We start from the raw sequence: 16,404 nt of genomic DNA, 5'->3' as shown, positions 1-16,404 counted from the left end.
TAACAGGATGCTGAAAATTCGACTGCGTCTGGCCTATGCAAATTTCCTATTTCTTATTTCGTAGTTGCAATGCTGTACTGATCGTATGCTAGGATAGTGAGCGTTATGAAGAAGATTGGCCTGCGGAAGGTCTCAACTTCGCATATTAGACGCAGGGCGATTTTTTGAGCCAAAATTTTGGGAAATAAGTGCGTCCTATAAGCCGTCAAATACGGTAAGTTTAAGAAAAAGCTTGATAAGTATATGAATAATAAGGGCTGGCTTTAAGTTGTTGTTTTTTTACATATTTTAATTAGTTTAGAGGATAGAACAGTCGAGATGGCCCAATAGGTCCCATGTTGTCCTAAAACATTATGTTATATATAACAACACACAGACGTCGTAGCGGAATTTCCTTCTGTTATGTATGTAGTAACACACAGACCTCGTACCGGATTTGCTCTCTGCTACGCATATAATAACACACAGACGTCGTAGCGGAATTACTTTCTGTTGCATATATAATAACACACAGACGTCGTAGCGGAATTACTTTCTGTTGCATATATAATAATACACAAACGTCGTAGCGGAATTACTTTCTGTTACATATATAATAATACACAAACGTCGTAGCGGAATTGCTTTCTATTACATATATAATAACACACAAACGTCGTAGCGGAATTGCTTTCTGTTACATATATAATAACAAACAGACGTCGTAGCGGAATTCTTTCTGTTACATATATAATAACACACAAACGTCGTAGCGGAATTGCTTTCTATTACATATATAATAACACACAAACGTCGTAGCGGAATTGCTTTCTGTTACATATATAATAACAAACAGACGTCGTAGCGGAATTACTTTCTGTTACATATATAATAATACACAAACGTCGTACCGGAATTGCTTTCTGTTACATATATAATAACACACAGACGTCGTACCGGAATTGCTTTCTGTTACATATATAATAATACACAGACGTCGTACCGGAATTGCTTTCTGTTACTTCTGCAGTAGCACACTGAAATGTTGCACTTCTTAACTCTCTAACATAGGCACTAGCATTTTAAATTGATGGTAGAATCAACCCGGTTATCAACTTAGTAAGAAGCGCAAATGGTGCATGTTCTTGCACACAAAGTGGTAGTAATATTTAAAAGGCTGAAATGTTTATACTCCTTGTTAGATATATAGCAGAGATATTGAGTGTTTGTTGCATACATGCTGAAATATAGAAATATTGGCTTCTTTCAGAACGTGACTTGCGTATCAATATATAGAAATAGTGGAATTGTTTTCTCTTTATTACGTACGTAATGACAAACAGAAATGACAGTTTTTCACTTCCCATGACGTACGTAATGCTCAAAGCGAAAAATGAAACATGATTTTCACTACTCATGACGAAACGAAAAACAATATAGTAAATTATACTGAACTGAATAGTAAAAATAGTTCGTCCTGAAACGAGAAAGTTAACTTTTGATCATTACGTTTAAGGAGAAACAATGAAACAGATTAGTTAGTTTTCCATCAGTTATACAGTAATTATCGACTTACCTTGTGCTGGTGATGTTGGCAAAAAAGTTATACAGAGTGTCAGTAAATCCTTCAGAGTGAAATTTCAGCCCAAACATTCCCTAGAGATATAACACATTTACTATTAGTTTCATTAGCAGTAGTAGTTGTATATTTATTATATATTTCATTTTTGATATTTATCATATATTTATTATATATTTCATTTTTGATATTTATCATATGTTTATTATATATATATATATTCATACATTACTTTGACAAGTATTTTACATTGTTAGCTTAGTGTATGGATTTAAAACTAGCCTAAGTATCTTAAGCTGGTTGAACCTTCGGTGATATCATTGGGATTATGGCCGAAAATACCAATAACAGTGAGAGAATCCATTTGATAAATCAGTGCATTCTAATCATTATGTATTTTTGTTTTTTGAACATTTCAAACTTCTAGTTAGACCTGTATATTAAATAATTCACTGGAGTAGTTTTTAGTTCAGATTTATTTTGGATATCTTGCTTTGATCAGAAATTTGTAATAATGATAACGGCATTTTTAAACATCGTAGAACTTTCTATCATTTCAAAAAAGAAAAGAAAGTTTAGTCTGTGGTATTCCCAAACCACTTTCAGATAAAATATATCTTATCTATAATTCTTAGATTAAAGTATATATGAAGAAAACATATGTTCATGTGAAATTATTTCATAATCTGTGTTCAAAAGAATATTTTTAGTTTTGACGACTTTAGACCAAGTTTTTATTTACTAGTTCATCTATAAATTAGATGTACCATATGAATACTTCAATTCCTAGTATCAGCAAAATAATAAAATAACATTTTTTGTTCTGTTATAGAATTACCCCTTTCGTCAAATAAATTTTCAATGAATTTCAATTGATGTTAATCTAAGATCCTCAAAAGACCATAACGCAAGAAGATAGTTGACGCTTACTTTGAGTTGAGTGGTTGCGATAGTAATGGCTGCCGCAGAAGTGAAACCGCTTATAACTGGTGCAGAAATAAAATTGATCAGGAAACCTGCAAATAATTGTGCAAAATTCATTTGGATGAGCTTCCCGAACTAGGTGAAAACTATATATTTTACTGAGTTATAAACTAGTGTTTAATCACAACAACCAGAGTACGAATAATCACAACAACTGATAAATCACATTTTAAGAGCTATAATCAAATAGTTTCCAAAAATAGAACTATCTTCATTAGCGATGATTTCCAAAAGGGATAAAAATAGAAAAAATAGTGTGTACCATTTAGTAATATCATGAAAAAAATGTCTTCTAGAATCACCTAGACAACAAAGAAGTCTGCAATGTTGAGAAACGGTGTTGCTGTGTGTAATAACTTCTCATAACAATACAGAAGTCTATGGTATTGAGAAACGGTGTTGCTGTGTGTGTTATAACTTCTCATAACAATACAGAAGTCTGCAATGTTGAGAAACGGTGTTGCTGTGTGTAATAACTTCTCATAACAATACAGAAGTCTGCAATGTTGAGAAACGGTGTTGCTGTGTGTAATAACTTCTCATAACAACACAGAAGTCTATGGTGTTGAGAAACGGTGTTGCTGTGTGTAATAACTTCTCATAACAATACAGAAGTCTATGGTGTTGAGAAACGGTGTTGCTATGCGTAATAACTTCTTATGACAACACAGAATTATGTGGGGTTGCTGTGTGTAATGAATTCTCCACGCAGAAGTCTGCGGTGTTGAGAAACAAAATGTTGCTGTGTGTAATAAGTTCTTCGTGACAACACCGAAGTCTGCAGTGTTGAGAAACAGTGTTGTTGTATGTAATAAATTCTCCATGATAAAACAGAAATCTGCGGTGTTGAGAAACAAAATGTTGCTGTGTGTAATAAGTTCTTCGTGACAACACCGAAGTCTGCAGTGTTGACAAACAGTGTTGTTGTATGTAATAAATTCTCCATGATAAAACAGAAATCTGCGGTGATGAGAAACAATATAAACAGATTTCTCTTGTACTTTAGCAACTGGTTAATATCTCTCAAAGGAAATAGATATAAAAATGAAACTTAATATGATAGCAAGAATGCCCAAAATACAAAATAAAATTTGTGCATTCATTTTATTTTTGTTTGTTTCTTTACTGTTGAGCGCAAAGCTACATAATTGGCTATCAATGTTCTGCCCAAGGCAAGTGTCGAAACCGATCTTTAGTTTCATTAGTCCTTAGACTTACCACCGAGTCACAACGGCGATGTGCTTACTTTTAATAATATAAATTTATAACTTATAATTGTTAATTTTGCTGTAAGCTTTCGTGTCCAAATGATGCAAGAAAGTTGAACCCTTTCCTATACTCTTTCAAACTTACACTTTTTCATAATAAACTATGTATAAATGTCTTAAACTCATACTTTTAAACCTTTGAACAAAATTCGACAATTGTAATTGAATTCTGTATTTTTGTTCTAGTTATAGTTTTGTTCTCTCTAATACCAAGTGGACATCGACACTGAGCAGCAGCAAGTAAAAGGTGTTTTGTTTGGTTAAATTAGAACCAGTGACATGGTTAACAGACCTCACCTAAGTTGAGAAATCCCATAAGAAGTTGAATACAACCACTGAAAAACGTAATCAGCACGGAATAAGTGATACCACCAATCTGCACGTGCTCTAAAGTCACCAGTGACATTATTGCTGTTGGGCCAATGGTCAAATCTTTACAGCTTCCGAATAAGACGTACATGAAACATCCCATGAAGGCCGTATATAAACCATACTGGAAAAAAAAAATACAGTGACGTTTCATACTGCAAACAAACTAATATAGTGACATTTTATGAAGGCCGTATATAAACCATACTGAAAAATAAAAACAATACAGTGACGTTTCATACTGCAAACAAACTAATATAGTGACATTTTATGAAGGCTTTATCTAAACAATACTGAAGAAAAAAACAATACAGTGACATTTCATACTGCAAACAAACTAATATAGCGACATTTTATGAAGGCTTTATGTAAAGGATACTGCAAAAAAACAATACAGTGACGTTTCATGAATGTTGTATATAAAGCATAATGAAAAAATAGCAATACAATGATGTTTCATAAGACTATGTATCAAGCATACTGTAAACTATACAACACAGTGAAATATCATGAAGCATGTATAAATCAAATACTGATAATAAAACAATGCAGTGAAATTTCAATAATAATCAACATATTTTAAAGTTATCTAGAAACTTATTCCTCGGTTGTTAAGAACCTTGTGTATAACAACTGTATAAAACTATGGCTTTTCTTTGTCATCAAAACGGTAAAATTTTATGAAAAAGAATCGTTAGACCTACTGTTGGTTTTTCTACAACTGATTAGTTTTTGTATATAAGCCATGCATACGTCAACAGGATAATAATATCCGAGTTAATGGCATTTATTGTTATATTCAACAAAAAATTAATTCAGATAAAAAAAATACTATCAGTCTGAACATGTTTACCAAGCTATCAATTTTTCTTTCAACATTATGTTTTTATTAATACGTAAATTAACTAAACCACAATGCAAATTTCGTTTTAACTTTATTTAGCGCATATACATAAAGCAGAACAAACTGTGACTCTCTTACAAAGAATGGCATATAACGTGGACGGATCATTATTAGATTAAATTATGTTTATTTGTTTGAATTCATATCATTTTAGGGTATATTATCGCTCCGTTGTAGATACTATAATTCACTATTGTGCCTTTAGGGGTGAAATATGCTCTTCTGAAGCCAATCAGATTGATAATGTTTAACTTTTGTATTCATGGTGTTAATAATATTACTGCTGAGAAACTAATACACAAAAAATAAACCATTTGATAAATATCTATCATTCAAATATAGGTAGTTTAAACTTAGAACTAATATTATAGGAAATATAAACATCGTACTTGAGGTGGAAGTCCTGCTAAAACTGCTAGCGCCAAGCTCTGTGGTATGACAGTTAAACCTACTGTCACACCGGCCACGACATCCCCTTTGACGTCATCCAGCGAGTAGTGGGGAAGCCAGGTAATAATCGGGATTCTACGTTTCAAGCACTTTAATGAACAAAATTGTCGGTAGCACTTAGATCCACATTCCTTAATGGTAAAAGAACTGTCTTCCTCGTCCTCCCATAGATTAGCAGGATCCTCCTCTACGGAAAGAAAGATTGAAACAGATTCTTCATAAGACACGTGTGGTAAAATGTCATTCGTTGTATTTTATATATTTATACACAGCTGTTTAATTTTATTTTACTTTAATAAATAAACTGTTTATCTGAGCTTTTTTTTACGTGTAGGAAGAAACGTTTCGTCCTATTAAATTTTAATTAAATTACAAGTTTTTGAAGGTGACATTCAATCCTTTGCTAGAGACTATCTTTTTGACTCAATTATCGATTGAGCGATTGCATTACAATTCAGGTTTGAAAGATGATGGGCAGGAAAGTATATTTTGATTTGCAAGTTCAAACACATTTTTATGTCGTTTACACAGTTGTATGTAGCATTTAAATATACTCATCACGTTGTTTATAGAAAGTTCTGGAACGTTCTAACATAACAAGAAACTTCATTGGTCACTTGTAAAACATTTATCTATATACAATAAATATAAATTCTACCCATATTTATTCTCCGCTACCAATATAACACAGTCAACCTTTGGCTCATTAATTAGATAAATGTAATAATGACGTATACGGGAATGCTTTAAAGTCTTGCATAAAAATTACGAAGTAATTTTCGATATTTTACAAAATAAAGAAAATATTATCTTTACGAACAAGTCATATCAGTTCAATGTATTGTATAGGATTCGTTGCAGAGCTTTTATTGTATGTCTAGAATGGAATTTTTAATGAAAAGCAACTGCACCTAAGAATTGTAAAGCCAATTCAGATGGCGTCCATGGTATGTGGCGAAATATTTAACAAAATCAATTTTTAGAGTAGTTAAGAAACACAATATTCTAGTAGTTGTGCGTCGAGTGAGTGTAAAGACAAATAGATAGCGGAATTAAATGCCTTTTGCTTCAAAAAATAATTTACACATTTTAACGTATAATTGTTCCCATTATGTAACTTCACCTTTTGAGCTCTTTTGCTCTATAAAAAAAGGAATTTGCCTCAAAGAAAAAGGGCTTTAACACATTATCCTGGCAAATGATCTTGATATTTAAAGAAAAACTTCTTATTAGTATCTTGTCTGGAAAACTTAGTTTTCTCTGCAAGAAAACGATACTTTAAGCCTACTGCTTCGTGCTAACACGCATCAAAGTAATTTACAATGTACGAAATTTAAGTAATATTAATAATATTACACTATTCCTTCGTTGCACAAATACTAAAAATTAAAATACAAATGCTAATTACAGTGGTTTTGTGAGTACATAATAATAACTATTTTATTGGTTTGCATGTTCAACTTTAATTAACTGAAGGACATCTTTCGTTCAATAAAAATATTTTTGGAGAATCAAATATTTAGCATTTCTCAGGTATATCACTCAAGCAATATTCCCCTTTTTTGATTGAATTTGTTTAGAAATCTCTAGTTAATTATTCTTATAATGTTTGGATTCGTTTACCGGTAATTTACTAACATCTTTCATTAGGATCATAATAATAGTAATAATAATAGATAGATCTTTTTAAGGCCTGGCATTACTTGATGGTTTGAGCACTCGACTCGCAATTTGAGGGTCCTGGTTTGAATCCCGTCTCCGAACATATTAGGCCTCTCAACAGTGAGGGCATTATAATGTCACGGTCAATCCAACTATTAGTTGGTAAAGAATAGTCCAACACTTGACGGTGGGTGATGTTGACTAGCTATTTTTTCTCTAATCTCCCACTTTAAAATTAGGGAAGACTAGACAGATAGCCCTCGTTTAGTTTTGTTCGAAATTAAAAATAAACAAACAAGATCCTTTTAAAGAATCATTCTGTCATAGTCATCAAAATATGGCTACCAATTTTTGAAAGCAATACCAAATAAAAAACATGTTTCATCGTCTAGTACCTCAAAAAAGTTTATTTATTAATGTATTTTTGAGTCACTATTTAAAAAAAAATCCTTGTTGATAAAATGCAATATTTTGCCAACTTTATAACAAAGAGAACAAACAAACAGGAAGTGATTAAATATATTAATTAATGAAGCTTACTTTATCGTGTACAAGAATAATAATTGAGTTATGAATAAATCCAATTACTATTTCGCCAACTTTATAATAAAGAGAACAAACAAACAGGAAGTGATCAAATATATTAATTAATAAAGCTTACTTTTTCGTGTACAAGAATACAAATTGAGTTACTTATGAATAAATCAAATTACTATTCCTGTCGACATGCTTGAGATTCAGTTTGTTTTACCAACAAACACAAAAAGGACTCTGTATTCATTACCTTTGTGAGGAGAGAAGACTAACGTAGTCTATCCACATCAGTAGTGCTTGTTATATATGTAAGATCAAAAGTATAGAGACGCCTACTCATGTTAGTGGTTTGTGTTGGCTGAATGAAGTTAAAGAGACGACCGACCACCTTAGTTTTGTGGGCTTCGAACCACTAAATTAATTGGTCATATCTCTATAATTCTAACCTCACACAGTCAGAAAGAAATCATTAAACTGGGTGGTCATTTATAATGTTAACCTCATACAGTCAGAAAGAAATCATTAAACTGGGTGGTCATCTCTATAATTTTAATTTCACACAGTCAGAAAGAAACCACTAAATTGGGTGGTCGTCTCTATAATTTTAACTTCTCATAGAAAACAACAATCAGTAAATTCGTAATTCGGTGGTCGTCTTTGTTCTTTAAACTTCAGACAGTAAAATAAAAAAAAAGAACCATTAAATTTGGTGGTCGTAACTGTACTTTGACCTCGAAGAGCAAAAAAGAACCACTAATGCATGGTCGTTTTTGTACTTTAACTCTTACACAGTCAAGAAGACCCACTGAACTGGGTCGTAGTCGTTGTACTTATAGTTTCACACGGAGAAAAGGAAACCACTAAACTAAGTGGTCGTATCTACATTTTTAATTTCACACATCAACAGGAACCATGGAACTGGGTGATCTTCTCTGTTCTTTTATTTTCACACAAAAACATTTTTTTTTTGACTATGTGAGGTTAAAAGTACAGAAACGAATACCCGGATTAGAGGTGTTAGAACTTCTTTTCTTTACTTAAACTAATAGTAAGGCACCGGTGTGAACGGATATACAGATTTTATTGTGCTTCCGAAGGGTGTATTTACTGCTTGGTGATATATTGATATGGTAATGACCCAATTGTATAATTTGGAGGCGACTGGATCAGACTTTATCCTAAAGAATAATGACGCCCCTTGTCATACATTTATAACTATAGTAAGTTATTTTAAACAAGAAACCGTAGAGGTCATAGATTGGCCAGCATGAATCTTAATTTAAATCCTATAAAACACCTCTAAGACCCCCTTGGACCTTGTGTACCTCAATGCTTTAACCTACTCTGCGTGATCAGAGAGCTTGGCGTTTCACTAATTGAGGAACAGGCCATGATGCTCCATAACATCATCCATTAACTCGTCAGAAATATGCCCAAAGTGTCCATACTCGTTACTTAATGTATGTTTTTCATAAATGTAGCTGCTTCAGTAAAGTGGATTCAGTCAAGCCTGTAGGGCCAACGTGATCTGATAGGCAAAGTAGGCAAAATAGAAAGGCTAGAAACTAAAAATCAGTTTATCTGTGAATACCTCCTCTTTTATTATGCTTTTCTCATTTGAGCACGTGTGCTCAAGGTAGCTAATGTGAAAGCAGGTTGAAACATTCAGTTTCCCTCCTTATGAAGTAGAAATTTCTGTTGATGTTGTCTGTTTGTTTGTCAGAAAGTACGCAAAACAAATATTGATTGCCCTACGTGGAAGTCAAGAGAATATCTTCACACCTAGAAATATGTTTGATCATGTAACGAAAGACCATCTTGGAGGAATTACCACGTAAAAAGTCCATTAGCACTAGACTCATATCAATCAGTTGTTTTAAACCAGGAACTAGACTTATATCAATCAATTGTTTTATACCAAGGACCATACTCCTATCAATCAATTGTTTTATACCAAGGACCATACTCCTATCAATCAATTGTTTTATACCAAGGACCATACTCCTATCAATCAATTGTTTTATACCAAGAACCATACTCCTATCAATCAGTTGTTTTAAACCAGGAACTAGACTTATATCAATCAATTGTTTTATACCAAGGACCATACTCCTATCAATCAATTGTCTTATACCAAGGACCATACTCCTATCAATCAATTGTTTTACACCAAGAATAAGACTCATATGTTTACTACTGCTACCCAGTTGTGATTTATTATATTTTACACATAAGTTATATAGAACAAATAAGAGTGACCACTCGATTTGTCACAGCTACTGAATCATCTGGAGCTTAAGATGGTGAGGTCAATATCCACGAGCATTTTCTACATGCTTATACCACTGAAAAACACAAATAGTACCATTATAACCACCATTGTTCTGAGAAAATTTAAATCTGAAAGATATGAGAATTTAGTCGACATTAAAAAACAACAGAATTATAAACTTAATTCCAAGGTCTTTATTGTAGCTTACGATGCACATTCTGTGAACCTCATGTTGAATGATGCAGCAAACTTTTGAATCGAAGCAGTTATGTTCTTCGCCTTGCTTCAAAGCATTTATTACTGCAACATGTTTCCCGTTACTGCTGAATGAAAAGTAGAAGTGTTGCTGTTCATATATCCCAATACCCACTAGAAGAAGTATACGGGACTCTGGTCTACATTGCAGAAGACAATACCTTCACAAAAGCCATTAGACCAGAGTATATTTCAAAGCAAAATCAATTGCCACCGAAACGCTAATTTTCAGATTTGTGGATTATCGTGATATAAGACGACTTGTTGTTTGAAATTTACTTCACCAATAACCAGCTGCAAGACAGAAGTATTAACATGTCTAGAGTTATTCCGTAAGTGGAAAAAGAAAACTTTCTTCATCAGTTTTCGCCTTTTAAATGTATTGGTGGACGCGAGGGAGCTTGCAGAAGAAATATAAATCATTGTCAAATATGCACAAGAATAGCAAGTTCGTTCACGAAAAATGATACAGTTTTAATAAGCAAGTTGTGGTTAACTCATGCTTGATCCACAGCAAAATATCATTGTTAACACATTCACTGGAACCATGGAAGAAAGTGTTCGGCAACTATAGGAACACAGTTCATTTGGAAATTTCCTGTGCTGAAATACTAACTTATCGAAAATATCATCGATATTTCAATGAAACACTCCATTGGCTCATCAGACGGCAAAGTAACTGACACCAGAGCAATATAACTATATGACGAATTGCATACCCTTCTCTTAAATAATGACTTAAGTTCATAAAAGTATGCTAAAATGCATTCATTTTGCAAGAACAAATTAGCAAGCGTCGTTTCACAACACTTTATTGCTCTGAGAACTCCTGTTGACTTTGCCCATCAACACTGCTGTTAGAGAAAGTATCTTTCCCAAACTAAATTGATTAAAACATGAAATTGCACAAAACTTGGACTTGAAGCAGATAGTATGAGATTTCGCCTCAATTTCGCAAGAAAAGTGAAAATTCTATCACTGTAAAACATTGAATTTACACGTGTTAACTGTTATTGAAAATTTTTTCGGGCTTTAATAAACAAATAAATATGATTATATTTATAGCTATAAGGTTTTTAAAAGTCAAATTGGAGGGAAGGTGGCAGCCATTTAAAAAATAGCTGGCGCGGGCCCTGGTCAGATTCAACTCTAGCAACTTTACACTTGAGAATACTAACGTACCACAAATTGTAAGTATAGCGGAATATTGTCAATGTAACACAATTTGATCTAATGTCAGCTCTTGTTGTTCATTTGGTTAATGGACAATTTAACTAAAACATCTTGCCCCTTTAATCTTTAGGAGTTTATTTGAACTCCTGTCATTCTATTGGAATACATATACAAATATAAGTTTGTACAATAATGTTTAAAAATAAACAGATCATTTGTGTCCCAGGCACACAGGTACAACCTTCTATGGTTCTTTTTAAAAATAAACATATTACTTGTGTCTTGGATACAGATGTCCATAATTCTGTTTAAAACCGAAAATATATATACCTCAAATACAGAATTTTGTACTTATTTTAGAAAATAAACAGACTGTCTGTGTCTCAAACACAGACGTACATAAGCTTTGCTGGAAGATAATAATTTCAACTCACAAGCCAAGCACTGCATCATAACGCTGGGTAAATTGGCATGACATATTGTTTTGGAAAACTAATGTACTCTAAATTATAAAAATTCCGAGTCGGCTTAGAACGAAGGCCGTTTGTTATTATTTTAATACCTATTGGGTATCGGTCAAAGCGCACGAGCCATTCATCATTACACCGGCGTGCTATACGAATAGTATGGTTACAAAGTTTCATGTTTAAACGTAGGTATGAGCTTTATTAAACGGTAAGTATAATTATCATTAGAGCAAACAAATCTACTTAATGATAAAGTAGAAAAAACATTTGAAGACTAGGTACCTTTAATCTTCTCAGCCCAAGAATCACGAAAATCTCCAGTTAATTTGGTTTTAACATCCTTCTCTTCTGTCGTCATGGCTAACTGACGGTAAGGTTTCTAGTTGACGGTGGTGTTTTTTAAATCTCAGTAAAAATATATATATATATATGAAAATATAAACTTAAACAGTCATTCTCGTCTACAGTGTCTCCACCTACCAGGAATCTCGAGAACAATGCCCTAAGGCGTTATCTTGAATTCTTAATGATTATAGGCCAATACATTTTTTCAATGTTATTAATTTCTTCTCGAAGACAACACAATAGTTTATAAAATGATTTTTATAAAGCTAAAGTTGAATCTAGGAAAGTAGTGAAAAATTGGTCTATCTTATATAATTTTAGCGAATCAAATACGTAAATACTTGATATCTGCTAGAGTTCTATCCCATTATAGCATTATTTTCTCAGTATAACATTACTTCGAGTATAGAATACATTTAAGATATAATAGATCCAAAGTTTTTCTTGCAAAAAGGGGGAAAATTAATATTAACATAATTTACAAGAATATCTTCGTGACAGTCTTCTTATCAAAATACATTTTTTATTTTAAGAAATCAGGTGTCATAGCATATTTAGAAAACATTTTAATGTATTGTAGACGATATCGGTCAATCAAATTCATTAAAATAGCATTATTATGTTTTTCTATTGCTCCGGAGCTTTTATCTCATTTCAACTCAATGATTTTGACAATGAAGCAACCAAAAACAGCATGGTTAGTCATGGTATGTTATGCTTTATGTAGCCTGAACCAGATTGTCGTAAGATAAACTACAGAGCAAGCAAAAATGTATTAAAGCATCATAGCACATACGAATCCAGTTTTGGAAAAGATACCATAGCATTGAATTTCCTTTACTTCAGTGGTTTTTCATGAATATTCATGAACGGTTAAATATTCTGACATTTATGAATTAAATTTTTGTAACCTTCTTCATTTAGAAGGAATATATGATGTAATTCTAGGTTGAACGTGGGCACAGTCACATGATCTACGTAAAAACAATAGATTCGTATGTGGTAGGAAAGTGTAGTAATCTGTTGCAAGTGGATTGAAAGAAATAAGACACGGTGTTGAAGTTTGAAGCAAAAAATGAGACTTTATTTACTGAATAATTGAAGATACGATCATGTAGTTGTTTGGAGTTATGAGCAGAGTAACGAGTAAAAGTTTCACACACGGATGAAACTTCACCAGCAAGTCTTGGCTCCTTCAGGACAGAAACAAGTTTGTTCTCCTCAACGGTCAGAATGAATCTCTCGTGAAAATTGCCAAAACTGAATTAACACAAAACCTTCTTGCTGTAGCTGACCAATCAGAAAATACACACTGGATTGTGGAAGTATCTCTCTTCTGGGTGAGAGTAGCAAAGATATCCCCCCCCCCCCACACACACACACACAGTGTCATGCAGGCGACAAGGGAACTATCCAATGAAACAGTAGGTAAATTCCTTGACCAATTAAAATTCAAAACGTAACACATCAAGCTAAATTTAACACATCATATTTATTATATTTCAAAACTAAATATAATTTATAAATTTCTTAGTTAGGAACTATAGACCACAGAGTAAGGTAGGTAGTATTTGGATACTTCGTAACTAGTTAGCCCAAACATACAAAACAAATTCAACGAAACCACCACTTAATAAACCGAAGAGTACGGTAGTTTCTACCAATGCCACCTATCTCACACAATATCTGTATTTTGATCTTCAGCCAAAACTTTGTTCTAGTTACACGACTTATACAGTTACTATGAGGTCATAATAAGAGTTCGAGGAAAGCTAGTAAATTCTTATATTTATAAAGAGACAAAGAACAATTCAGTATATAACTTAAATAATCTAAATTTATTTAAGATAATTTTTTATAGCATTGTTTTAAACAAAAATCCACTCTAGTAGATTTTATGAAGCTTAGAAATTACATTACTAGTGTTTCTTCATGTTTTTGTATTTATATAACCGATTAAGAAAAGCTGTAAAATATAATTTTATGAGACATTACTGATGTGGAAACCCCTAATCAAACCCTCTAGTGCAGATACAGCTTATTTCTGTCATTATTTTGATTATGTATTGCAGAATTTTTTTAGAAGGCTTACAGAAGAAATTACATGTTAAAAGTTTTAACTAAATAGTCTTCATTTGAAGTTCGAACAATTATCTGCCGTTGAATAACAGTAGTTCAAAACCTAAGCCTAAAGTTACGTCATTGGACTTCAGACTACGTCACTAAATCTAGCTTACTGTTAAATGCAAATTTTTCTTTTCCTCACCAAAATATGTAATTTCAGTGAAGAAAAAGTAAGAATCCATGAATGAAGTAGAGACCTAATTTATTATTTGTTTCTTTATGCTCGCTGCAGTAGACTAGTTTCGCCAAATTCATAGTTCATCATACTGCTTGGGAGAAGAAATCAAGTAAATCAAGAAATCAAGTTGAAAGTATTGTTTCTGTTATTATTTGGTAGCCGTTAAGAATCTAATACACTAATTGTTAATTGAAATAATTTGATTAATGTATTAGATTCTTAACGGCTACCAAATAATAACAGAAACAATACTTTCAATTCTTAAGATAAACTGATTCTCCCTGTGAATTAAACTGAAGATAATATAACTGAAAAGGTAGTGTACATCATAGTTTAATAACATGAATTATTAGTATTAATGTTAGTTAAGGGGATATTTTCGTGTTAGATTATCTACAGTTTAATCCACAAATTGTGAAATAGCTTAAGTTTAGTTAAAATGTTAACAGCAAATATACAATTTTTGGTTGGATAGATTTGTAATAGAGAATTAAGGCCTAGTAAACTTCATTATTATTAGATGTATTTCTGGGGTAAGAGGGTTCGAATTTATAAAGAACGATAGGTGTCAAGATTGGGTTATGTTTGAGAATTGTGGCTTGACTGCGACCTTCAGAATGCTCAGAAAGATACAGTACATTATATATGCAGAATTTGCTCAATTAAGGATGAGGTAGAGATGGATAAAATCGCGCTGTTGTAGGGGAGAACAGCAGATTATGAGTAGGAATCAAGTGAGCAAGAGAAAATAGATCGAGTTAGAGATTGCTTCAGGATGATAGTACTGGGTTTACAAAGGTTCACAGAGGTAAAACGTTGAGTCTAAAATTTTAGGTTCAGCAAAAATTCAAGTACCAATCTATATACTACTAAAACTCTGAAATTGGAATCCTTGTCCCTTCCACGAGCATATACTCTAAAGTTATCGTGAAGCAAAGGAGTTAAGCAAGCTAGGTAGTAAGATGTTTGGAGCAGCTCTAAAGCTATTCATCAACGATAATTTAAAGTATACCTGCGTAGTGATGGTGATGGGAAGCTTCAGAAACTTGGATTAAACAAATTGATAAGATAGCCAGAACAACGTGGAGACTGAAAAAAAAATGAAATTTAGAACATAACAAATCAAATAATAGTTTTATACATACATCTGCCATATTCAAAAAATAAGATTAGTTGTTATTATTATTCCAATGCTAGGAGTAGCAGGAATAAAAGAGGTGAGTTCTGGTCTTTATTTGAAATGAAAGACCATGGCATAATGGGAATCAATAAAACTTGGCTAGATTTGGAGAACATTGATAATAGGAAATTTGAAATATAATATAATTTTTGAAATAGGGAGGAAAGGTGGGGGTCTTTAATTATGTAAGGGAGTGAAGAGATGAACAATTATAGTCAAGTTGAAACCTTATGGTGGATTATACATTCAGAAGTTTCTAAGATACAAAGTTTTTAATTAGCAATTCTTATAGACCATCTTATCAGATAGAAAAGGTCAATGAGAAATTACATAATGAGGTCAGGGTTGTTAATAATAATAATACTTATGCAATAACTATGTGTGACTTTAATATTAAACGCATTGATTGGGACTTTATGGAAAGGATGCCAGTTTAACTTTGTTATTAACTACTAATGAAAGTTGAAGTGTTTAAAAATATGCTAACTACTAATAAAAACATTGTTGTAAGAGTTGAAGTGTTTAAAAATATGCTAACTACTAATAAAAACATTGTTGTAAGAGTTGAAGTGTTTAAAAATACGCTAACTACTAATAAAAACTAATGTTGTAAGAGTTGAAGTGTTTAAAAATACGCTAACTACTAATAAAAACATTGTTGTAAGAGTTGAAGTGTTTAAA

At 32.4% G+C, this 16,404-nt stretch overlaps 1 protein-coding gene across 1 annotated transcript in view; it reads right to left on the bottom strand.

Moving 5' to 3' along the window:
• The window catches only part of LOC106463870 (sodium-independent sulfate anion transporter-like), a 43,765-nt gene extending 31,483 nt beyond the window's left edge, over positions 1-12,282 (bottom strand). The window contains exons 1-5 of the mRNA XM_022391801.1: positions 12,179-12,282; positions 5,473-5,720; positions 4,108-4,303; positions 2,489-2,574; positions 1,556-1,635 (exon numbers count right to left, since the gene is read on the bottom strand). Coding sequence (XP_022247509.1) covers positions 1,556-1,635; positions 2,489-2,574; positions 4,108-4,303; positions 5,473-5,720; positions 12,179-12,254 — 686 coding nt within the window. The 5' untranslated portion in view covers positions 12,255-12,282. The remainder of the gene's footprint in view (positions 1-1,555; positions 1,636-2,488; positions 2,575-4,107; positions 4,304-5,472; positions 5,721-12,178) is intronic.
• Between the last annotated feature and the right edge of the window lie 4,122 nt (positions 12,283-16,404).

This window comes from Limulus polyphemus, unplaced genomic scaffold (assembly GCF_000517525.1).
Source record: "Limulus polyphemus unplaced genomic scaffold, Limulus_polyphemus-2.1.2 Scaffold56, whole genome shotgun sequence".
Taxonomy (NCBI): Eukaryota; Metazoa; Arthropoda; class Merostomata; order Xiphosura; family Limulidae; genus Limulus; species Limulus polyphemus.
The sequence above is the reverse complement of the archived record's forward strand: the minus strand, read 5'-3'. Positions and strand labels throughout refer to the sequence as shown.